Below are 22,396 nucleotides of genomic sequence, written 5' to 3' on the forward strand. Positions count from 1 at the left end.
GACATGCCACGACTGCAGATACAAGTTTAATGGTTTGATAATACAATGCCATATAGTGTCCTTGTAGTCCAACGATTCTGACATAGGAACACAGTAGTCCAGCATCACAGTCCAACCAATGATCACCATTTTTGTAGGGAGTAGCTATCAAAAACAGTCTTGGGAAGCATCCCGGTGCCTCGTCTAATATTGCAGATTTACACTATTAATTGTACGGTAATAGGGTGGAGACGCTGGAAATGACTATAAACAGTAATATCTGTGAAAATCTGAGGAAATGAATGGTGAAACTGTTTGTTTTCATCGATGAAAACAAGGAATGATTTGGCAGTGAAACATTTAGCTTTGGCTTTCTACTAACTCAAGACAACAGCAATTACTGTGGAACAAATAGAATTGTGATCAAGTCTAGAAAGACGTTACTCTAAAAATATCCTTCTCATGTACTGTACATCAAATAAATGTTTTCTAACATGCTGGTATAAACAAATCAAGTCTAAAATGTGTGGCTGATTGAGTAAATCCACAGAGTGAAAAGAAAACATCTTCACACACGCCACAAAACAACCAATTGCTCACTCAATACAATTTCCAGTTGATGTTTCACTTACATTAATGCGTCAACTTTGACACAATAAAAGACTAAAACAAAACATCATAATCTGGTTGAAAATCAGTTAATCGCACAATAGCAGGTCACCTGCTCCCTGCTCTAATTGTCTGATTTTAACTAAAAAATAAATCCTAAAAAGGACATACTCAACCAGTGAGAATAGTAAAAATGCACATTTTATGATTTCTTCAGTCCTCAGTCGTTCATCGCCACCTGACAAGTAAATGAACTAGCAAATGTAATGGAAAGAAAAGAAACTATTAGGGAAAGTTGAAGTCATAAGTTAAAACATGCAGACGTTATTTCACCCTTCATTTCCATTGTTATGAAATATTGGGCACCGTTTATAGCCTTAATCCCAAGCAGGATGAATAATGTTTAGCCTATGCATACACACATTTGAAAAGGGTCACAACCTTACGTTGATTGACATCAGTCTGGACTAGTGCCCGCGTTGCTGCGGACACCTTTCTTCTGCGCAGTACCACAAGTAGCTGCCTCGCTCCTTAACTAAAGAGCTTCACAAAGCAGCCGTGGCAGTAGGGTTTGTCGTTCTGCTCTTTAAATGTGCCTTTGTTGAGTTGCTTGAGGCAGAAAGCGCAGACAAAGTGTTCCGGGTGGAACTTCTTGGACATAGCTGTGATACAGCGACCTGTGATGGGCTTCTGGCAGCCGGAGCACAGAGAACCGCGGCGCTCGTGGTAGTGGACTTCACAGTAGGGCTGGCCGTCGTGCTCAAAGAAACTTCCATTGACAAATGGCGTGAAACACTCCTAAAGAGAAAGAATTGACAGTAGATGAAGATGTATATTCTCACAGCGCATCTTACCGTTCCGCAAAACGCCATCTGATACACACCCTGCAAACAAAACACTCCGGGTGCCAAAGCGAGTTGAGTGCCGAGATGTAGTTCTCCACGATGGCTCTCGCGCAGCCACCACATTTTGGTGCAAACATGTCAAAGTAATCCTTCCTGCAGTAAGCCTTGCCATCCTTTTCATGGAAGCCTTGTAAGATGAAGGAGATCAAAGATCAGAAAATTCAATTCAGGTTTTGCTGACGTAAAATTTCATCAAGAACCCGCTCTACCATCTGGGTCGAAGAAGCATCCACACTGAGCGCAGAAGAAATGTTCGGGGTGCCATGTTCGATCCAGCGCAGTTACAACTTGCTGTAAACGTGACAAAAACAGATTGAGTTCTACTTGCAGGAAAGGTAGAGGCAGAAAAGCGAGGACGCACATTTAGTATGGGCCCATTGCAGTAGTGGCATCGAGGAGAAAACAGGTTATGGTAATCTCTCTCACAGTAGGGCTGTCCTTCCCGCTCAAAAAAGTTTCTGGAGCCAATCTCCTCTTGACAGTGCGTGCACACAAAGTGTTCAGGATGCCATGTGCGCCCCATGGCAGTCACCAACTAAACAAACACAAATGGCATATGCAAGTAAGTCACGGTGGGATCATTTTTGCCCTCAGCGTATAGTAGCTGAGCAACTGACTCACCTGCCCCACAATTGGCTTGAAGCAGGCACCGCAAACTCCTTTGGCCACTGTCTGCACACCCAGTTTGTTAAGGTCCGACTGCAGGCTCCCAAGCATGTTGTCCAGCTTGTTGACCTGCGTCTGCTGAGCGCCAGAAGAAACCCCTTTCCCTTGAGCCATCTAGGGAGGTTGGAATATGGAAAGGGTTGAGTTGAAAATTGACCTGATAGCTTGCTTACCAAGCTAATGGCAAGCATTTACTGTACTGTAAAAGGTGCAACAGGCAGAAAGGGAAAAAGAGACAGAGGGTTCAAGCCTGTACCGAGGAGAAGAGTGGGTCATAGTCAGTTTGGCAGCCGACAGATACCAGGACTTTGGGTTCAACTGGTGGTGAAGGGTGGGTTGGACTTTTATGAATAGACATGGGGGGCTCGAGTTTGTGGACTGGTGGTTCCTGAGCGGGTGGTGACAGTGGTGCTTGTGAAGCTGTCATTATGTGCCGAGGTGGAGCTGTGTCTTGCGCTCGGATGTGAGGAGGGGGCAAGGGAGGTGGTGGAGGTAAAGGAGCGGGATGTTGGTGACCTGGGAGCATGAGTTTAGGGTCTTCTATGATAGAAGGAGGACGAGGAGCAGGAGGTGACTGAGGCGGGAGGACCCGTCTCACGGGAGCAGGCGACCCGGGGGAAATTACAATCTAAAGTGGAAGAGAAACAAAAAGGGAAGCACACAAAGAGAAACTGTGGGCGCTGAACGTGAGTCAACAGTGTCTGTTGAAAAGCCCGCACCCGACCTTGTCCACCTCGCCGACCGCTCCGTCAGGGCGGAAGCGTTGAGGCTTGGCTGTGACAACGAACCCGTCCATAATCCACTCGTCTGGCTGTTTACGTCGACGCTCAGAGCGGGCGATACCAAACTTGCCCTGAAGCTCCTCTATGAGGCGGTCCTGGGAAGAGTTCTTGTTGACAATGACGGGGCCCATTTTCCTGCGCAGGAGACCGTCTCGATACATCGGGTGCACATTGGGGGTCTCCTTAGTGCGCCTTATCACAGATTTGATCTAGACAGGAATGTTGAGCATCTCATCATCAATCCACAGATACCACGGCTCGGTGATGAACAGCAAGAGCACATCGACCAGGTGAGTCGCATGATGACATTTCCGAGCAGGAATGCAGCATTTGGGGGGGGGGCCTTAAGAATCATACTCCATGCTGTGGCAAAACCTTACATTCCTTGCATACCCTCTGCTAAGCCAAATAACTTAAAGTGAAGCTTTCTCAGTAACACAGTGAGTAGAACAGCAAAGCAATCCATGTTAAGAGCCTGAAGGGCTTTTCCTTTGCTGTTTAGCAGCAGGCACGAGCTGGTAGCGATGCATCACTCCAAAAAGCAAACAATGTGTCACACGTGAGAAACACAAGGACATCCTGCATCGAGCAAGCGAGATGCCTACGTGTCCTGAGGCAGACACTCTGTCCATATTGGGTGGTTGCAACAAAGGCAGATCCAAGGCAGCGTCTGGCGTCCCAGGACACGTGGACGGCGTCATGGAATCATCCATCCAGCTAGCTTCCGTCAGTGGAGTCACGCTGCCATCTGTGTACAGCCTCTCGGTGTACGGCGTCATGGTGCCATCTAGTCCGTCGTGTAAGGACACGGACAGCTCCTCATCGGCCCAGTCCAGATCTCCGTTGGTGTCGGTACCTCCGTCCACTGATTCATCTGTGATGGTGTTAGCGGTGCAGGTGAACATGTCAGGCTGCACACTGTTTCTGTCCATGAGCAGGATGAGTTCCTCCGACACCTCGGGGACTCCTCTGCCAAGATAGTGCGCCTCCGTGTGCAGCTGCAGATCCTTCACTTCGGCCGCTGAGTGAATTTGTGCGAAACTCATCTCTAGCAGTTTGTCGAGCGCTTCATTCAGGGAGGGGTCTTCAACAGGCAGCTGATGCAGTGCGCTCTTGGCTGCAGGTGCTGGCTGCAACAGATGTCCACTGGAAATTGAAGAGCTCGTGATGGTCGTATATGAGGAAATGTTGGTCGGCGAGACCGAGGAGGAGGGTGTGAAGGAGTTATTGGTGAGGGGAGGCGACACAGAAGTACAAAGGAGAAGTGAAGGAGTCTTGGGTATAGAGGTAGGAGGGGTGAGGTAGTGAAGGGGTGAGGCTGCAGCTGCTAGGGGTGAAATGCGCTCCACAGATGGACTAGGTGATTTGGAAGTCTTGTGGTCCAAGACTGTGTTTACTGAAGTCGTCGAGGGAGTAGTGGATGGGCTCGAACTGTTTCTCTGCTGGTTGTTTCTGCCGGAAACGGTGAGGACAAGCAGCGAATTGTTTGGCGATGGTGGGACCGCAGAAAGCACATCTGCGACAGAGTCGAGATCACTGGCTGCAGAAAGGGATGATATTGGACTGTGACGTTTCAAAGAGGCTCGGTCTACACCGTCCTCATCTATGTGTAGTTCTAGACCAGCAGGCAAAGAGAACATAGGAGAAGCACAGGCAGATGAGTGGGACAGACTGAGGAAAGGTGAAGCCACTGGGGTGACGAAGGTAGAGACTGGAGGATGAGGAGGGGTGGAAGAAGAGCTGGGCTAGAAACACAGAAATGAGAGTAAGCCAGAAGGCAGGAACAGAGAAACCATCCTGAATATGGTTTTGGGATTTCTTTCTTTTTTTTTTTTTTTTTTAAGACTGCACCTTGAAGTCAGACAAAGAGGCCATCAGCTCATCTAACTCTCTTGTGGCACATGAAGCTGAAATCCGTGCCTGCTGTTGCGAGGGGCTGTCCATATCACTGTGGCGAGGGGAGGGGCTGGAAAATAAAATACATAGCGTTTACCTTTGAACATCAAACTGCTGGTGAAACACAAAATAACTATTGTCCCAAATAGTTTATTGCGAGCAGAAAAAAGAAGAGTTGTTGTTAAACTCATCCTAACCTGGTTGAGGGCACTGAGCCCTCCAGCTCATCCAAAAGACTCTCCACTGTGGGCCGGCCCTCATCCTGCCTTGTTCCATTTTTCTTGGGCTCCTCCTGAGGCGGAGGGCTAACTCTTATGTCAGGGGCATTGCCATTCTCATAGTGGGTGATGCTGGTGGATGGTAGGGGTGGGGGTCTCTCTTCTGTCAAAACATAAACATTACTCATTACGTTCTGTGCTAACGGGCCTGATGAAGATGAAACCCTTGAATGCACCTGTAGTGGGGAATGAAGGGGAGCTCTGCTGAACCGCATTAAGCTCCAGAAGTAGTCTGTCAAGCTCAGACAAGTTGCTGCCCAGAGCAGAAGTCATGGCTGATGTTGATGAGTCTGATGACTTTTGTTTGTTTGGAAAGCTGAGCAAGAGAAACGAGTGTTAACTGAAGCAATAAAGAGCAACTGATGCATGTAGATGGCAAACCTGTAGACGTGGTCTTCTTCAATATGAGACGGAGAGCCACTACTGTCCCTCGACCATGAGCTCTTCTGGGCTGAACCTAAAGACTGCGGCCATTTTAAGAACAGTTAAATTAGACACAAAGGTGAATTGATTGAGAGTTATGGCTCAATTATTTTATCACTCTTAGGTTTTTCTTATCTTGTACCTGTTGAGAAGAGTGGTGGGAGTGGTCTTGCAGGGAACCATTCAGAGCTTCAACTGTGGGCGGAGGAGGGACTGGAGGAGGAACTGATTGATCCTGGCAATAATTCCCAATCGGGATAGAGTAGGGGGTCTCATCTGGTAAAAACACTGGTCTTTTTGAAATGTGGGACGTGGTTGATTCCAGGTCAGCCAGTAATGCGTCTGCAAGACAACGTTTACCAGAGCATTTTATGACCTTTCCCAAACAAAGACATAAATCATGGTGTTTTCTGCGCGATCACTTACGTGTGTACTGGTAAATATTGCAACTCGTCCCCAGAGAGGATTCACTTCCTAACATCGCCATCATGACTAAACATTCTGACCTTTCAAAAACATCCTCAGCATTCTTTGCCCTTCACTATAAATACAACCCTGCTGTCAATGAGTTGCTTACGTCATTCACCACCATTGACGGCTACAGACGTCAAAGATCCATTTTCACTGGGCTGGCAGCGAATGAGTTACCTGTCCTCCAGATAGCCTCCACTTTGGAGAGACATAGATCCGAAACCATGTGATTGTTCTGAGCAACAAAGCCGAGGTGTTTCTGAACCTTGTCCAGGGATTATGTCCTGCTGCTTAGTGGCCAACAGAATGCAAGTGTAAAATAGACTCTTACATCACACAATGACTGTATCCATCCTCTGCCAGCTGCATACTTTGACACTTAAGACACTTGGAACACTTTTGAATCACAAGCAATGGAAGAGATAAAGAGAAAAAAACAACAACGAATGGATTACATTATACATACAAAGAATATCGATTGGAACCTGAAAATCCACTTGTATTTTATTTTCTATGGATACACAACTTGAAAATAAAACATTCTTCAGGAGGGAGAAACTATCCATGTTTAGAATGTTGTCTCGGTCATTCCACATCTCCCAGTTAGTCCCACTGAGTTCCTACAATACGACAGCATGTCAAGCCATCTACCAGCACACTTTCACAAAAACTAAGTTGAGGTTAAATATTTCATGTCAGCCTCAAAACTACTTCATATTACTGAGGTACAATGACAGACACGCTACAGATGCCAATGCAAATAGAACATTTAAAAACACTAACAAATACTTCAAATTTCAACTTTTAAAAAAGGCACCATAAAAACATCCGAATTTGTACTCACATTCTTGCTGCACCTGTTGTATGTGCCCATCCACAGCAATGTGTTCTTGTGAAGTAGACAAAGATAGTGAGAGGAACAAGAGCAACGATACACTTCTGCAGGGTTGAGGGAGGGGTCTGCTCACCAAACTTGCCTGACAGTATCCCTCCAGTGAAAGTAATGAGATTTTTTTTCATTTTCTCATCCAAGATACTAAATGATTTTGGCAAATGTGAACTGTACAGTATTTTAAATGGTAATCATTTACCAGATCCAAATCCCAGAAAAGTCATGGACACGCATGTTGTGACCAATACTGTATATGGATCCTGGCATCCTGCCCAGAGGATACGTGTTGAATTTGTCTGGTTTACCATAAACCACATGGGACTCCTGCCTATTTAAAGCACTAAGCCCAGCGAGTAGCTCATGTCTGTGCAAATGAGCTGAAATATCACGGCCCTCTCAAAATAATCTGCACCTGCCGCTGACATGCTGACATGCTGAACCTGCCGCTGATGATGACTGTCACTTAAAAGACAAAGCCTCCAGGAAGGAAAAATACCAATGTTGGCTTGGACAGTGTGATTTATACAAACTGTAAACACTTGCATCGTAGAATTTTTTTTTTGACTAAGTGTCAACAAATATTTTGAGTAAGCTATTCCTAGAAAGGTTTCTCACACTGGCAAAGAAACGCCACTGCCTGAGGCTTTTGAAAATACTGTGCCACTTTCTGAAACCACATTTTGGACTATGTGGACTCAGCAGTTTCCATTTGCATGAGAAGGATAACCATCCAAGAAACAAGGGAGAAAGTGAATACAGTTCTGCATGATTACATTTGCATTACAATTGGTTTTCTTTTATGTGTTGTCAAGTCATTTGCATACGTGTTCAGTTAAACACTTAACTCTTGGGTAAAAGGATTTCCTCGTTTAAAGGGAAAGATTTCCCCCGTAGAGGGCAATCTCGAGTGTTGCCTCTGAATGACAGTGTGTGTTTGTCTATGTCCCCAAGTGTGGTTCACAAAGCGATAGAAGCAGTTAGATTGAAAACATGCCCTGTAAGCCAAGCAACAGACTAATCTTTTCCATTCCAAAACAGGGACTTGAAGCCAGAGGACAAAGTCCAATTCTGCTTCGACAGTATACTGACTCAATCGTTCATTGTGCAGTCTCTGGAGAAAACATGTCATCTAGAGGTTTATGACTGACTTGAATGCAGCAGTCAAACATCTATTACAGCGACTCGGAGCCCAGTCAAATGCGACATCTGTGTCCGATTGGGCGAAGCAATTGTCAGTGTGTGGATACACTACACATTCTTGTGGCAGTGGGGCTTGTCCACTCTTGTCCCTGTACCACCACACGAGTTTCCGCCGCCCTACGGTCTTGCTTTTATCAGATGGATGTGAACGTTGATGCAGCATTCCGCACATTCCTTTTGTCCGATGTGCTGAAAGAAAGCAATCGGGCTCAGAAGGAGATGTATAATTAGCCCTATCCTTTCATTTCATACCCACACCTGTCTTGACAGTATAACTATAAGAGGCAAATGCAAACGGATGCAGAGTCATCCGTGCCGAAAATGTCAAATTACAAGATGCGCCCCGCTATCTCGTGCATACTTTGAATTCCAGAATAATGATGATGTTGTCAATGCTACAACAGTGTATTTACCGCAGAGCGCACCAAAGAGTAGAGTGTAAGCAGTGCTGTTTAATCCTTTCTATTAACACGTGGGCCATGGGGATGGGTCACCAGGGTGCACAGCTCACCTGTTTATGGACCCGCAATGAAACCCTAGACCAGCAGACTTAGATGATATCTATATAAAACAAGACTGGCAGCAAATGTTAACATGCCAGGAAGGGGGGGGGGGGGCTAGTGGAGTCCAGCCTGCCGGTTAATTAATAGATAGACAAACACAGCACATGTGCGAATACACTAAATCACATATAAAATGAGTAACTACTAAATACTCTCATTGAGTTGAATACTTAATGGCAGAAAATGAAAGCCCTCCCCCCTACAGTTGAATAACAAATGGGGGCGTAGTATCGAGACTGATGTAATTGACAGAGTCCACATTCATCCTCAAGCATATGTCAGGAATGCATATCTGTCGATTGTGTAGGATGTGGCAGGCCCTCAAAGAAAGACCACTTTGTTGCATGTGCTAAAAACACAGAACACCCTATTAACACGTAGTCGTGGTCTAGCGGCAAATGCAAAATCGTTTTTGCTTTTAGCTGGCTTTTACAAGAAATACACAAACATCGTGTAACTTCTGTCGGGTATCAGAGCACAAGGCACAACAGAAAACGAAGGTGACGACATCATTGGCAGCATTTTCAATATGAACTATTTCCAAATATAAATTGTACAATTTAAGAGTGTCGATCAGTTTCATTATTATTTTTTAATGGTTGTGTTGTACTATAATTAAAACAACAAGCCAGGTTTTACTTTGTTAATTTTCTGCACATTTTTTAATCGATTAATACTTTTGTCTGGTTCAAGTTACTCCAGTGACTATTGTGCGGTTTTGTTCATTTTGCGAAGGTGCCAGAAATGTGCGTATTTTGCTGACACAACTATCACCATCTGACGACACAAGCCTTGCAAAAACATTTGAAATATAGACTATGCAACGTCCACACATTTGTTACATGCTTTTTGCAATTACTGATTTACAAGCATTCCCCAGTGTTTTTTTTTTTCTTGCTTTGCTCACATGGAACATATTGCTGTCATTAGCTGGCCCTGGACTGGCTGCTGAAAAAGCTGTCTTTGAATTTTAAGACTATTCTCAGTGTACATTGCACAATGAAATTTTGTTCACAACTCCTAAACCCATTGACGCACAAACAATGAGGGGACAAAGAGAGAATATTTAAAAGCAAGCACGACAATAAAACATGGCCACAGTATAAAATAAATTTCTGTTTAAAAACAGTAAATAGACAAATAAGACAAGACAGACAGACGGTCAGTCGGTACAGCAAGGTAAGTCTGGCAATACAGTGTAAAGATGCAAAGAGGAGCCAGTTTTTTATGGGCTTTAGCTGTGATGATTTAAGACCCCCTCGTTCCATTTTTTCCATCACAAAACAGCCGCGCCTCCCTGCTCTCAAATACCTGAGTTCTTATCATGCTCTTGCAGAGACTTTGCAACGAAACCACTGAGTGACGCATTGCTCAGATTTAAAAAAAAAAAAAAAAGAAGAAAAAAAAAAAGAAGAAAAAGAAGAAAGAACCTGAAAAATCAATGCTGTACACCAGGGCAAAAGAGATTACCTGGGTGGAATCTAAGAAATTGACATTCCACCTTTACAATAGTCACGTTCACTCATTTGCATACTTAATCTGCTGAAATTTAAAGTACAGTGAGAGGCAGTCACCAGCGATCCAATTCGTGAAGAGTATATTGACAGAAAAAAAAAAAAAGTCGTTCCGCACGCTTTCCCCCTGGAATAATAAAGTACAAAAAACTACTTTATGTGCAAAGTAAAAAAACATCAATGGACCAGGGGTACAACTAAGAAGATGCGATAGAGAGCAAAGAAGACCAAAGACGGGAAAATAGAAAGAATTGTGGAGCCCAGTGTCAACTCCCAGCGGCGTTTCTAACAGCGGCCTTCAGCGCTGACTCTGCTCATTGTTTTTCTCCTGTTTCCTCAGGATGTGGGGCAGGGTCTGTTGCCTAAGCGATGAGGTCAGCCATGCTGCTGGCTCTTCCCCAGATCCAGAACAGGATGGGTGGGGAGTTCGATGGGTGGGGAGAACGAAAGTGATTTACAGCCATGAGCTTCCGTCTTGTCCACCCGAGCCCGGCGATTTTTACCGGGGTGCAGGCACAATAGGGTGATGATAGCTCGTCGGGTTACACTAACTGTGCTACCCAATAACTGGGACGCAGAGGCCGCGAAATGACTTTGAGTATGCTGTTGAAACACACAACATTAAAGAGCATGTCGGCTCAACCGCAAGCCGTCTTTCAACGAGACCTTGTCTGAAACATGATCAGCTGACAGAAGGTTTTTTTGGAATCAAAATGAACTTGTCACAATGCTTAGGTTCATGTATCTGTCACTTCATAATACCGCTAAGTTGCAATAACTAAGATAGATGGTCATAATAGTCATGACTTTTCTTCTTGACTCTTTTCTTCTCTCATAACAAATGTTATGTTTTATAGCTCAAAAGACTTTGGGTATCACAAGACCATTGCTACTGCTGACATTTGGACAGTGAGTGTGGAATCAACTCTCACTCGCCGCCCATGTCACAACTGCCTTGTGATTTACTGGCATCCTATAACTGGTATAAACGGACGCACCCCAGGGGCTAACTCGGAACCCACTGAACTTCAAAGTGCTAGCTCGCAGAGGGAATTCCCTTTCCTATGGAGGCGGAACGAGACCGGTCATGTTTCCAAACAGAACATCTAGAAGTTGTTGACAAGTGTGGTTTAAAGGATGTGAAGTAAATACTTGACACTGTTCATCTTTACTTATCCGTGACGCACCGGTGAAAAAAATGATGGGTGAGAGCAATTACAGTACCTTACAGAAAATAATTAGATATACTTGAAACAATTCCAAAACATCAGGGGCTCACGTTTGACAGGGTGACAGCTCCCCCATTTGGGGCAACATGTATGAAGTCAAGAGTAGAAATAGGTCATGACCCACAGACTATTTGACCTTGGAGCCTGCATCAGAGTGATGAATTCTTCTGCAGCCCGCCCCCTCCGCACCGCCTTCAAACTTGGGCTACTTCAGCAAGACAGCAGGCTCCTTTTGACCAACAATCAGCCTTTCACTCGCCTTCACACCACAAGACAAATAAATGAAATTAAATAAATAATTAAGTCAGGCCAACATCCCAACACCTGCTTTTCTGCAATGTAAAATCCATAGCGTGGACAATTCTAGAAGACAATGCCACTTGGAACTGTTTCCTTGGCACCAATATGTCATTGGATGGCGCCATAGCAATACTGCTATTGCCCTGAGCATAAAAACAGCAAACAGTGGAGTTTTTAGCTACAATGGAGGTAAAACTAAAAAAAATAAAAAATCCACAAGTTTGCAAACAGTTAACTATGTGAGGGCACTGTGCATCCTTATATACACTGTAAGCTGGGTTTAGTATTAGTCACAAGCTTATTTCATGTGTATCACTGCTAAATAAACTTGCATTCAAGGCCAAAATTTCCCATGAAGGCATTGTGGTTTTTGCTTATTATGACTGGAGCAGCAGCAATGACAACATCAATTTGCAAGCTGTTTCTATAGTGCTGTACAGAATCACACGCCAATAAAGCAAACTGTAATGTCGATGCTGTGCGAGCATTACTTATTTATTAACGTTTTATGTCGCTTTACAGAGGCTCGTCATTTCAGTCTCACGGAGTGAATGTTGAGATTCACCATTTCATCACAACTCATCTTTTCCCTTTCTTTTCTTCTTGTGAATACAGACAAGGGGAGGCCTGTTGGTGTGCCCACCTCTCCACGTACAATCAGCAACTTGTTGAGGCAAAAGTTGACGGGTTATCATCAAAAGATCAGTCAACAAGATCCGCAGTACGGAGTAAATTCGGTGGATAAAACAACTTGCTACGAGTTATTGAAATGGAAATCTGCTGACGTCCCAAGGGAGGGACTTTTAAAATGTAAACGCTAGCGCTAGGATAACACTGATAGAATTGCTGCAAAAAAAAAAACAACGGCGAAAATATGTCAAATGGGGTAAAGTTTCACTATAGGTTTGCGTCAACATTGGAATAGGTCTCATAGTGAATGGAGAAACTTTTCCTTGTCACGTTGACTTTACCGCCCTGCTTTCGCCGCTACTTTGGTTTCTCAATCCTGAACACGACCCTTTCCAATGCAGCATGAGGTCAAAACTCACCCAGATCGTCCATGCTGAGTGTCTGCTTCGACCCGTGTGACTCAATGCTCCACAGTTCCTTCAAACACTTTGAGCCAAGCGTGAGCTTTCCTCTGCAAACTTCACTTCTGATTCTCCCTCCTGGAAGTTGGTCAGGGTCGTTCACGTGAACGCGCTAACTGTGTGCGCGCACGATACGTGTACTTCGATGGAGCCAGAGCGCGCCTGGCACTCAACGCGCGAGGATTTTGGAGCGACATCTAGTGGCCAAACGACCACGTTGTCTTTTAACACGGAGGTCACAAACACAAAATTCAGTAAACTAGGGTAAAACATTGTTCTGACAAGATATAAATAATGCCTGCTATCCAACTGTATTTTGGTCTGTTTATGGCATATGGGTGCTACTCAGTGAACTAGATTATCGTTTTGTTTTTAGAGGTACATAGGTGTGTAAAACGTTGAAGAATCACTGTACTACACAATTTTAAAGAAACCTTTTGGAAGGATTCCATCTTGCAGAAACCACTCGTGCAAAATAAATGCGACAGTAATTAGACAAAAAATGGATAGATGGTTTTAAAACTTGAGGATTAACTGTCATTTCTAAGCATAATTATTTTTGTTTGAGACAGCATATGACATCTTAAAGGAGCTGGAACTTCCTGCAGGAGATCCAAAACTGTGAATTGCTCAAGTGTGAACAACTACCCATTTATTGTAAGGAAAACATGCATAGATAATTAAAACTGTGAAAGCAATAAATCACAGCAGTGTAAAGAATATTGACTGCTATAATTATCATTTCAAGTGGTACTCCAACTCCAACCAAGAATGTTAAAAAAAATGTATACAGTCATGTTATACACATTATAGCACATCAATTGATCATGGGTACCAATAACCACAGTAACGAACTTTTAAAAATCCCCTGGAATTGGTATGGTCAATCAAAGGTGGCAGTTAAGTGTGTTAACAATGTTCATTTTCAGAGAAAAGTAATATAATTTCTTGGTGTCATACTTGTCAAATGTCAAGCACTTTCAACTTCCTCTCCTCCTTTTCAGTAAATGGCTCATTGTTGACAATTTTTTCATGCAAGCGGTGATGTTTTCCAATGCCCAGCTTGGGCAAGCCTCTATTCAAACCCTCCAGCAGCACACAGGCCTTACACAATGTCTGACTGGAGATATAACCACACTTGCTGCAAGTTCCCTGCACAGGCATCTTCACCCCCTCTCGTATAGAAAGATTCTCTCCCGAGTGGATGATATCAATGATGGAGCTGGAACGTACGCTCTCCAGATCTTTTAAAAAGGTCCTTGCGTAGCCACGATAAGCATTGGGAGAGTAGATGCATTCCGTGGAAAAATAGTCCAACTTTTTGAAGTAAGCATACAAAACGATCTCTTTCTCGTAGGCGTATTTGAGAGGCTTGCAGCGTGGTACGACCCCGTCGCCTTCGCTGTTGGTGGAGATGGCGGTACACCGCCGCAGACGCGCAATGTCCCCTCGCAAGACATTCATCAGTACCGTTTCGGCTACATCATCGGCATTGTGACCTGCACAAAACCACAGGCATTAGTCTTCATTGACTTAAATGCAACCTCATTCATTCAACATCAGCAAAAAGTTATTTATTATTCAAATGTATTATTTATTCAAATATAATTTATGAAAAAAGCAAAACTCTATGATAAACTTACCTGTGCATATCTTGTCCACTTTCAGCATGACAGCTCCTCTATCCAGCGCCTGTCGTCGGAACACGCCACAGAAGGTGCAGTTATTTTTTAGTCCCACTTGCTTCACTATGGCATCCATAGTCCATCCGTACAGCTCCTCATATGACACGATCTTCAGTGGAAGCTCATACTGTTGCTGATTCCGCTTCACCGTTTCCAAAGAGTCATCTCTGTAACCAGTGATGCCCTCATCCACAGAGAGGAGCATGAGATTCAAGCCGTACGAGTACCTCTCGTTCAGGAGCTTCATCACGTGCGCCAAAACTGTGGAATCTTTGCCACCAGATGCAGCGATCCCAACGATCTCACCAGGTTGGAATAACTTTGCCGCCACGATGGTTTGATGCACCTCCTCCTCGAAGGCCCAGAAGAAGCACTCCTTACACAGCGAGTGGCCCGTCTTTGGACGTTTCAGCATGGCACGCTTCTCAGCGCAGCTGCTGCACTGGACAGGCATCTTTGCTGTTGAGACAGTGATGTGATTACATCATTGGGTCTACAATCATTTGGACAATTTTCCAATAAACCCAAGCTTTACTGTTCTAATTTTTTTATGTAGCACTATTTTAAATGGTTACATTTATGGACAATGGACATCAATAACATTTTTAATTTAAACATAGCATTATGATTATTTGAGATTATTGAGATTTAATCTGAAATTCTATTTAATATAGGTAGTGTTACACCGTTCTTTATTTACTTCTACGCAATAGAAGGAAATGTATGCCATATATGGCTTGGTCGGCGAGAGCTAACTAAATGGCCACAACGATCATCAGACCTCATCCAAATAGATTTCTACTTTCAGTGTGATGTCCAAAATATATTCAAAGACAACTACGTTGTATGTTTATCGATTTTATATACATCCTCACTATAAACGGTGACCAACTCTCCCGCGAGCTGTATACAAAATAGTAAGCAGCAACAAATGTTATTATCTATTAATTGATAAGGTTTAGGGAGTCCCACTTTGATGTACTACCACTAAAAGCAAAGTCTCAATTTTGAGTCTAGAATGGAAAATTGATCCCTTTAAATTTACCATGATGATTCTCACTGGTTAGCTACTACAGCACAAGGGAGTATGAAGTGTCGTTTAAGTGTAAAACGTTTCTCACCGTTTTAGCAGAGTCAGGGTTGAGAAAGAATGCCAATGTACGGAAGAACTGTAGCACAAACGTGAACTTCTGCAGCTCAATTAAGAAGTAGTGGAGAAAATTGAGACATTTGAGAAGCGCATGCTAACTTCGGCTTCGTGCCATCGGCTCTTCTTCTTCACTAACTAACGGGGAGTCACGTCAACTGCCAACAGCGCACCCTGCCGTCAACGCCATGAAATACCTCGCCAACGTTTTATTATGTACATTTTGAACATTCACACTAACTGCGCTTTAAAGTGTTACTAAATAATAATTCAATTTAAAAGCATTGATCATAAAATATAAATGCCCTTTTTTAACTCAAGTACAATTTTATAAATAAAGATTAAATACAAATGCATGATAGCCTATAGTCCTCACAAATTAAATACACTTGAACTGTACTTTGAAAAATATACTCTACTTGAATAATTGGGAATAATTGGGAGTAAATCTGTACATGAAAGGCAAAAAATGTTTTGTACTGGATTAAAAGGCAAACGTTTGTGCCACTGTAACACTATGCACAGTTTGAACATTAATAACACTTTGTTTCTCTGGCAAACTCCAAGAATATCCGCGTAATGATTGTCTATATCAGATGATGAACTTCAGATTTATCCCAAATGTACAGATCAAGCAGCACAAGACACACTGAGTTACTGCCATAATTAATTATTTTTAATTGATTGTTCTTTTTCTTTTCATGGCCTTGAATTGTTTTCCGTGCAAATATTTGCTGTAATCATCACATTGTCACATTAGCCTATATTAGTGATCGACCGAGACGCGAATTTGGGCAAAAAATCAAATTACTCAGGCCAGCTGACAGCTAAGAACATTGAGATGGTGTAGCACATTCTGGTAATTTTCACAGAACAGACTCGCATAGAGAAATGTAAGCAAGAAGCAATTTATTATTCAGTCGCTTCAAATGATTAACTTCTGCAACAGCTACAATGAGTTGGCCTATCCATGCAGTTTGCAACTCATGACGGAAATGCTCATTGCTGGATGGGAGTAAGCGTGCAGAGGTCAAGGTTCATACTTGGAAATACGCATGAGCTTAGTTGACGGGATGAAAAGCACCCCTCTGATGCCACTGCATGTCTCTGATGCGCCGAACCGACTGGATCTGTGGGATCTGGGCGCCGAACTCCGTGTTGTCCTTATACTCGCCCTTCTCGAACAGATACTGGTAGCCTCTGTAGCCCGGATATTGGTAGCCCACCCAACTGGAGTGTCAGGAGCACAAATGGAATTGGATTAGTTTGAAGCTGTAGGGGACTGCGACTAGCTTTAGCTGGACTCACGTGCCGCTCTGAACCCGAACAGAGGAGACTCTTTCCTGGTAGCCATGCGCGTGAAAGCTGGGGACATCATCATCGATGATTTCTATCTTCTTGCCTGCGAAGCTGGGGTTCTCATAAAGGACAATCTTGTGCTCCTGGCTGTCCTGGGAACCAAACCGAATTAGCATAGTGAGTGACGTTCTCATCAGCAAATTTGGTTTCAAGCTTTCATCCTGCAAAGATGCATTTGATGCTCTCAGAGCAAAACATTAGGGGCAAGATGTTGCAGTATATGACAAAAAATCACTAGTGGAAGAAAAGTGCGCTTTCTCACCACTTTAATTGGTCGGAATGCAGCAATGGTGTCACTGCGCCTGCTGTTGGTCCAGGAATCCCAGCGAGGATACTCCCCCTTCTCAAACACATACTGCTCGCCCTTGCAGTCGGTCTGCTCATATCCCACCCACCTGAGAGGAGTTAAAAGAAAGAGATCTGGGCTTGTGCTCTATGTGGACATGAAATCACAGAATAGCCTTCCTGTTAAATTATACTTGGAGTCCATCTCTAAACCCACACTCACGGTCCACAAAGCACCAGTATGGAGCCCACTTTCTCCACGCCTGCTTCCTGGAGGTTGTTACAGGGACCAGTCAGCTCATGGCACCGTCCCTGGAAGTTTTCCTGCTCATAGATAACCAGCTGGAGGGCAACAACAGACCGGGAGAAGCAATGTTAATTCATATGTATCTGCCAGTCAAGTAAAATCGTGGCCATTTGAGTAACACAACGCAAGTGTTGACTCCAAAGGGGTAAGTGAACCTCGCGGGTGGCATCTTTTTTTAATGCAATCACTTTGTTACCTTGAGTGCACTGGAGCCTGGCTGCTGCTGCTTGGATGCGGGGTTCTGATGGTCTGTGGCCATAATAAGTTGATAGGCAAAGATGAAACTGAAACCCAAACATAGCATAGCTACATTTACGACTGTTACAATACTATAGCTAGATATGCACATACAAAGCCAAAATATAAGGATGATGAAATATGAGGTCGCATTTTGAGTTAAACTGATTCTTTGGAAGCCACATTTACACTTTTGTTGGGGCCAAGCAACCCGCCCTCTTCAAAATGCACTATTTAATATCATGACACATTACGTGCTTAAAGAACTGAGAAGGAACATGTTAATTCGATATAAACATGTACAGAAATAAAATTAAATGTCAAAACTTTCATTTATACCCGAGCTTTTCAAAATATTATTTTGCTGAGTGAAAATTCATCATCACTGACACACATCACATCTGAATATACTTTTGGATTAGCTTTTCACAACCCACCTGTTACGAATCACTCATCGAAAGCATTCGAATAAAATATACATTCACAAAGCAAGCTTTAGAAATGTTTTCCACTTTCAGTGTCAAATAAAATATACCATTCACCAAATAAAAGCTCACTTATACTCAAATTATCCTATAGTATGAAAACCTTTGATGTGAATTTGTAATAATAAACAATAACAAAGGATTATGTGACAAAATAAAAGAGTAGCAATGCATTTGTCTCAAATTTAATCATCATGGAAATGACTGTTAAAATCCAAAATAATAAAGATGAAGTCTTACCAGTGCCAGTCCGTGCCAGTGTGGTTGTGATGGTGCGCTCACTCAATATATACAGGAAACACAGGGGGGAAACTCTGCCAACATTACCCACCGTGACTGTGCCAGCTCGCAGAGAGGCCTGCCATAGGCCAGGCGGACTGAGTTGAGGGGTCACTGCGTAGACTCCCACCCCCTACGCTGGGGTGTCCCCCCCAAAATAATTTCATTACTTGTCAGTTTTATCCAGCCAGTCATTGTTGAATATCCCCATGATTCAGCACAAACAGTGCCAAAAGGTCCCCACCCACAATGAGAGAGTAGAGTGAACATTCCTGTAATGCGGCTCGTGGAAGACAATGCTTAGAAAGTTATTTTTCATAACTGTAAAGGCAGCGATTGAAGTCAAGTAAATTTTAATGCAAACTCTGGTCAAACTAATTTACAAATTTACAAATGTCATAAAGCAGTACTTTGCCTCATGTAGTTGGCTATTTAGCCTCTAAATAACATTATGATGTTGGATAATTTTTTCATTATACGTATATTTTACAAAGTAAGTTTTAGATGTATAGAACTGTATTGTTTACGTTCTTAGAATTCATGTGTTGTGCCGCAAGTAAAAAAAAATAAAGCCCTTTTAATTGTCACCTCATGCCATTTTATAATCTGCTGGTTTTGACACCATGTGTCCCAGTCATACAGTGAAAAAAAAAATAAGTCATTTGGTCAAGATTAAACAGGTCATACAGATAAATTAGATATGCTCCACACCAAGGCATTTAACTGCCAACTTGTGAAATGAGTTGATTGTAGTTTGTACATATCTCATGTACGTAGTTTGTGGAGCATGTTATTTACAGTGCATACAGACATGTGATTGTGTACAAATACAAACTGAGAACTCTTAATTTGTGGTCTGACAATGGTATGGTGGAAATAAAATCATTAAAAAGAAAAAAAAGAGGGCAGACTCATGAATTGTGATTTACAAATGTTTTATTGGTGGCAGACTTTCACAATTATTCCAGATTCAAAGTCATATTTTGCTGTGAGACTTTTGCTACGATTCACTCCTGTTATCAAAGACTGACTTTGTCATACAATGTAGACATAATTTTCTAAAGTTAACTCTCTACGTGTGTTATTTTATCACTATGAAGATGGACGCTTTTCATTCTGTGTTTGTTGGCTCTTATAGTTTTAGGAAAATGTTCAGGTAATGTGAGCTATTGGGAAGGTTATACATCATATGTATTTTGCCCTTGGATTTGGCCATATCCATCCAAAGATTTCCTGGTCTGGCCTACATTTGATCAGTTTCATTTACACTTAAGAACTACGTAAATTAATATGTATAGGCTCAGGGTTATATGCTTTTCTTTATGATATAATTTGCATGTTTGGGTTGTGTGTGCAAAGAAGACAAAGCTGCAGAGGGGTTGCTTGATACACTTGAAGATGTGAAGAGAACATGATCAAATATTTTACGGCTGCTTGTGGCTGAGTCACATTTCCAAATTGGATTTTTGATGATTGTCTTTCAAGAGGTCATTACAATGCTGTTGAATGATTGATCAAACAGACAATGAGGACTCCAGGGGGGAAATGTGGTGCACTATATTTTAATAGCAAGCTTACATACATTTTGATATAGTTTCCATGCTTATGACTAAATACTAATCACACACTAACAATACATTGTGGCCTCTTTATGCTACGGTAAAGTGGTAGACTGGAATAGTTTCACATACAGGAAGATTTTTCACCTCTAGTGACTTTTCTACAGTGTTTACATGACATTTCTGACTAATTACATGAGCATTATTAACAACCACCAATTGCAAGTCGACTTTTATTGGCCACGGAAATATATATGGCACTCCTGTGGGCATAAGCAGCATTTGTCAAGGTTAGTGAGGGCAGAGACAGGGCTCTGTGTGGCGCTTGGGAGAGGCAGGTTAGGATCCCGCTCAGCTGGATCCACCTTTGGTAGAAGGAACAGGTGGTGCTGGAGCAGGGTCAGGGTCCGGAGTGGGAGCTGGAGCCGGATCTACAGCAGAGAAGCAGCCCGTCTTGTGCCACTGCATGTCCCGCACGCGTCGGACAGACTGGATCTGGGGCACGGGGGCGTGCCAGTCATTCCAGTGCTTGAAATCCCCTAGTTCAAAGATAAACTGGCGCCCCCTGTAGCCTGGGTACATGTAGCCAACCCATCTGGAGATTTCAGAGATACACAGATTGTGGAGTCCAAAATTGCCCACAGACTATCAGGATAAGGTCAAGTGATAGTGAGGAGAGATCTTACGTTCCATTGAGAGCTTTGACACTTGCTACGCGATCCTGAAAACCGTGGCCCCACAAACTGGGAACGTCATCGTCAATAATTTCCAGCTTTCTACCTGTAAAGCCAGGGTTCTCAAACAAGTGTATCTTGTGGTCAGCACTATCCTGAAAATGGACGGTAGACACAAAATGCTGATATGGCAAATGTAAAACCCATCGAGATTCACAAAGCGACTTATACCCACCAACTTGAGTGGCCTTAGGGACAAGAGGGAGTAGCTGTTCTGACTGTTGGTCCAAGTGTCCCAGCGAGGGTACTGGCCTTTCTCCAGGATAAATTGTTCCCCCGTGAAGCCGTGACGATCATAAGCCACCCATCTGTTGGAATAAAAAGGACAACAAAAAAGTGATTAAATCGACACATTTCAAAGAATGCATACATAAGCGTGAATTGAAACATCTCCAAAGTACTCACGGCCCACATTCAACTATCACCGAGGCAACCTTCTGGAGGCCTTTCTCGAGTACATCTTGACACTCTGCTGAGAACTCAGCTTTGCTTCCCTGAAAGTTCTCAAATTCAAACAGCACCACCTGGGTCATAGAGAAAAATAGAGGGGAGGGGGTCTTTCAGGCATTGGTGAAGTGTGAGTTAAACAGTTTAGAAGAAGGGCGCGTTCAAGCATGAGTGGCATTATTGGCATGTGCATCAATCTCACTGCTGCGTATGCTTGCTATTTCAATACCTTGTATGTGGCTCCGGCTCCACCCTGGCTCTTTCCTGCAGCCAGCTGCTCCGGGGCACCCTGCTGTTCTGACATTCTTCCAATTGCTCCTCCACTTTTTAGTTAACGCACAAACGCATACCAAAAAAGATACCATTGGCCATTATGTGCACCTTGGTAAAACGGAGCATGCAGACCAACATTCAAATGGGTCAGACATTGTTGAGAAATTATATTGTGCTGTCTGTGAGTTGAAATCTGATGCAATGTGAATGTTTATTAAATCTATATACCAAGTACATTTGGCTCAATCAATTCATCTAAATAGGACAAGATTTTTCCATTAATGTTCACTGGTGCAGTATCCAGATTCTCAAACTTGCTACCCAGTTGACTACTGTATCCGGATGCTGATCGACTTTACCTGCGTCTGTCTGCTAAGAAGTGGGGTTGTCCTTTTTCAAAGCCACTTGGTCGTTGGTGGGGTTGAGCCATTCAAGGGCAGGGGCAGGGGGGTATTTATGGTTTATTTCTGGCCACAACAGCAGAAAAGGGGGAGCTGTTGATACAGCAAGTCTGTCACTCACATTGTGTCCATCACGCTGCCTCTCAATAGGCAGCTGTGTTGGCACAGGCTGCGCTGCCTGTCCGCCTGCCTGCCACCCAACACTGTGCATAGGCACAGAGGCGAGAGAGCCAAGAGGATTGCATGGACAACCTCACTCAGCACAAATATACGAGGATACGACCAGCCTTGGCTTGATTGCACCAGAGCTCCTCACAAAATCCAAATAGTGTTATCAAGACCAAACTACAGCGGTAAAGACTTGGACAATATCTGTTCCAACTACCCCCATATAAAAAAA

The 22,396-nt window shown here is 43.3% G+C and overlaps 4 protein-coding genes across 8 annotated transcripts; all 4 read right to left on the reverse strand.

Moving 5' to 3' along the window:
* Positions 1 to 13: 13 nt before the first annotated feature.
* On the reverse strand, positions 14 to 12,931 carry pxnb (paxillin b). 5 transcript variants are annotated; one of them, XM_061278379.1, is made up of 15 exons: positions 6,854 to 10,060; positions 5,965 to 6,405; positions 5,681 to 5,880; positions 5,497 to 5,579; positions 5,292 to 5,431; positions 5,035 to 5,218; positions 4,793 to 4,907; positions 3,547 to 4,686; positions 2,884 to 3,150; positions 2,416 to 2,787; positions 2,115 to 2,273; positions 1,855 to 2,028; positions 1,703 to 1,784; positions 1,472 to 1,620; positions 14 to 1,386 (listed from the first exon to the last, which is right to left on the reverse strand). In XM_061278379.1, the coding sequence occupies exons 2-15, from the start codon at positions 6,026 to 6,028 to the stop codon at positions 1,120 to 1,122; spliced, it is 3,396 nt and encodes a 1,131-aa protein (XP_061134363.1). In that variant the 5' UTR covers positions 6,029 to 6,405; positions 6,854 to 10,060; the 3' UTR covers positions 14 to 1,119. The 5 variants fall into 5 exon arrangements, with proteins under 5 accessions (XP_061134363.1, XP_061134362.1, XP_061134364.1 ...); XM_061278378.1 differs by having other exon boundaries at positions 5,965 to 6,629; XM_061278380.1 differs by lacking the exons at positions 5,965 to 6,405; positions 6,854 to 10,060 and adding an exon at positions 12,757 to 12,931.
* A 502-nt stretch (positions 12,932 to 13,433) lies between these two features.
* ctu1 (cytosolic thiouridylase subunit 1 homolog (S. pombe)) lies at positions 13,434 to 15,778 on the reverse strand. Its single transcript, XM_061279613.1, has 3 exons — positions 15,605 to 15,778; positions 14,442 to 14,942; positions 13,434 to 14,297 (listed from the first exon to the last, which is right to left on the reverse strand). The coding sequence occupies exons 2-3, from the start codon at positions 14,935 to 14,937 to the stop codon at positions 13,762 to 13,764; spliced, it is 1,032 nt and encodes a 343-aa protein (XP_061135597.1). The 5' UTR covers positions 14,938 to 14,942; positions 15,605 to 15,778; the 3' UTR covers positions 13,434 to 13,761.
* Positions 15,779 to 16,514: 736 nt separating this feature from the next.
* Positions 16,515 to 18,725, reverse strand: crybb2 (crystallin, beta B2). Its single transcript, XM_061278761.1, has 6 exons — positions 18,544 to 18,725; positions 17,778 to 17,865; positions 17,498 to 17,616; positions 17,252 to 17,384; positions 16,939 to 17,081; positions 16,515 to 16,860 (listed from the first exon to the last, which is right to left on the reverse strand). Exons 2-6 carry the CDS (start codon positions 17,838 to 17,840, stop codon positions 16,692 to 16,694), a joined length of 627 nt encoding a protein of 208 aa, XP_061134745.1. The 5' UTR covers positions 17,841 to 17,865; positions 18,544 to 18,725; the 3' UTR covers positions 16,515 to 16,691.
* Positions 18,726 to 20,128: 1,403 nt separating this feature from the next.
* Positions 20,129 to 22,381, reverse strand: LOC133154299 (beta-crystallin B3-like). Its single transcript, XM_061278891.1, has 6 exons — positions 21,955 to 22,381; positions 21,552 to 21,645; positions 21,281 to 21,399; positions 21,051 to 21,183; positions 20,828 to 20,970; positions 20,129 to 20,736 (listed from the first exon to the last, which is right to left on the reverse strand). The coding sequence occupies exons 1-6, from the start codon at positions 22,023 to 22,025 to the stop codon at positions 20,493 to 20,495; spliced, it is 804 nt and encodes a 267-aa protein (XP_061134875.1). The 5' UTR covers positions 22,026 to 22,381; the 3' UTR covers positions 20,129 to 20,492.
* Positions 22,382 to 22,396: the final 15 nt, after the last annotated feature.

This window comes from Syngnathus typhle, linkage group LG5 (assembly GCF_033458585.1).
Source record: "Syngnathus typhle isolate RoL2023-S1 ecotype Sweden linkage group LG5, RoL_Styp_1.0, whole genome shotgun sequence".
Taxonomy (NCBI): Eukaryota; Metazoa; Chordata; class Actinopteri; order Syngnathiformes; family Syngnathidae; genus Syngnathus; species Syngnathus typhle.

Coding starts and splice junctions, on each gene's coding strand:
- crybb2 (XM_061278761.1), bottom strand. CDS start 17,840: ATGGCCACAGACCATCAGAACCCCGCATCCAAGCAGCAGCAGCCAGGC. Junction 17,617..17,777: donor CAGGCTCCAGTGCACTCAAG/GTAACAAAGTGA, acceptor GTTGCCCTCCAG/CTGGTTATCTATGAGCAGGA. Junction 17,082..17,251: donor CATTCCGACCAATTAAAGTG/GTGAGAAAGCGC, acceptor TTTGGTTCCCAG/GACAGCCAGGAGCACAAGAT.
- ctu1 (XM_061279613.1), bottom strand. CDS start 14,937: ATGCCTGTCCAGTGCAGCAGCTGCGCTGAGAAGCGTGCCATGCTGAAA. Junction 14,298..14,441: donor AGTGGACAAGATATGCACAG/GTAAGTTTATCA, acceptor GGTTTTGTGCAG/GTCACAATGCCGATGATGTA.
- LOC133154299 (XM_061278891.1), bottom strand. CDS start 22,025: ATGGCTCAACCCCACCAACGACCAAGTGGCTTTGAAAAAGGACAACCC. Junction 21,400..21,551: donor GAGCCGGAGCCACATACAAG/GTATTGAAATAG, acceptor TCTATGACCCAG/GTGGTGCTGTTTGAATTTGA. Junction 20,737..20,827: donor GTCAAAGCTCTCAATGGAAC/GTAAGATCTCTC, acceptor TGAAATCTCCAG/ATGGGTTGGCTACATGTACC.
- pxnb (XM_061278379.1), bottom strand. CDS start 6,028: ATGATGGCGATGTTAGGAAGTGAATCCTCTCTGGGGACGAGTTGCAAT. Junction 5,881..5,964: donor CAATATTTACCAGTACACAC/GTAAGTGATCGC, acceptor GTTGTCTTGCAG/ACGCATTACTGGCTGACCTG. Junction 5,580..5,680: donor CCCACCACTCTTCTCAACAG/GTACAAGATAAG, acceptor AAATGGCCGCAG/TCTTTAGGTTCAGCCCAGAA.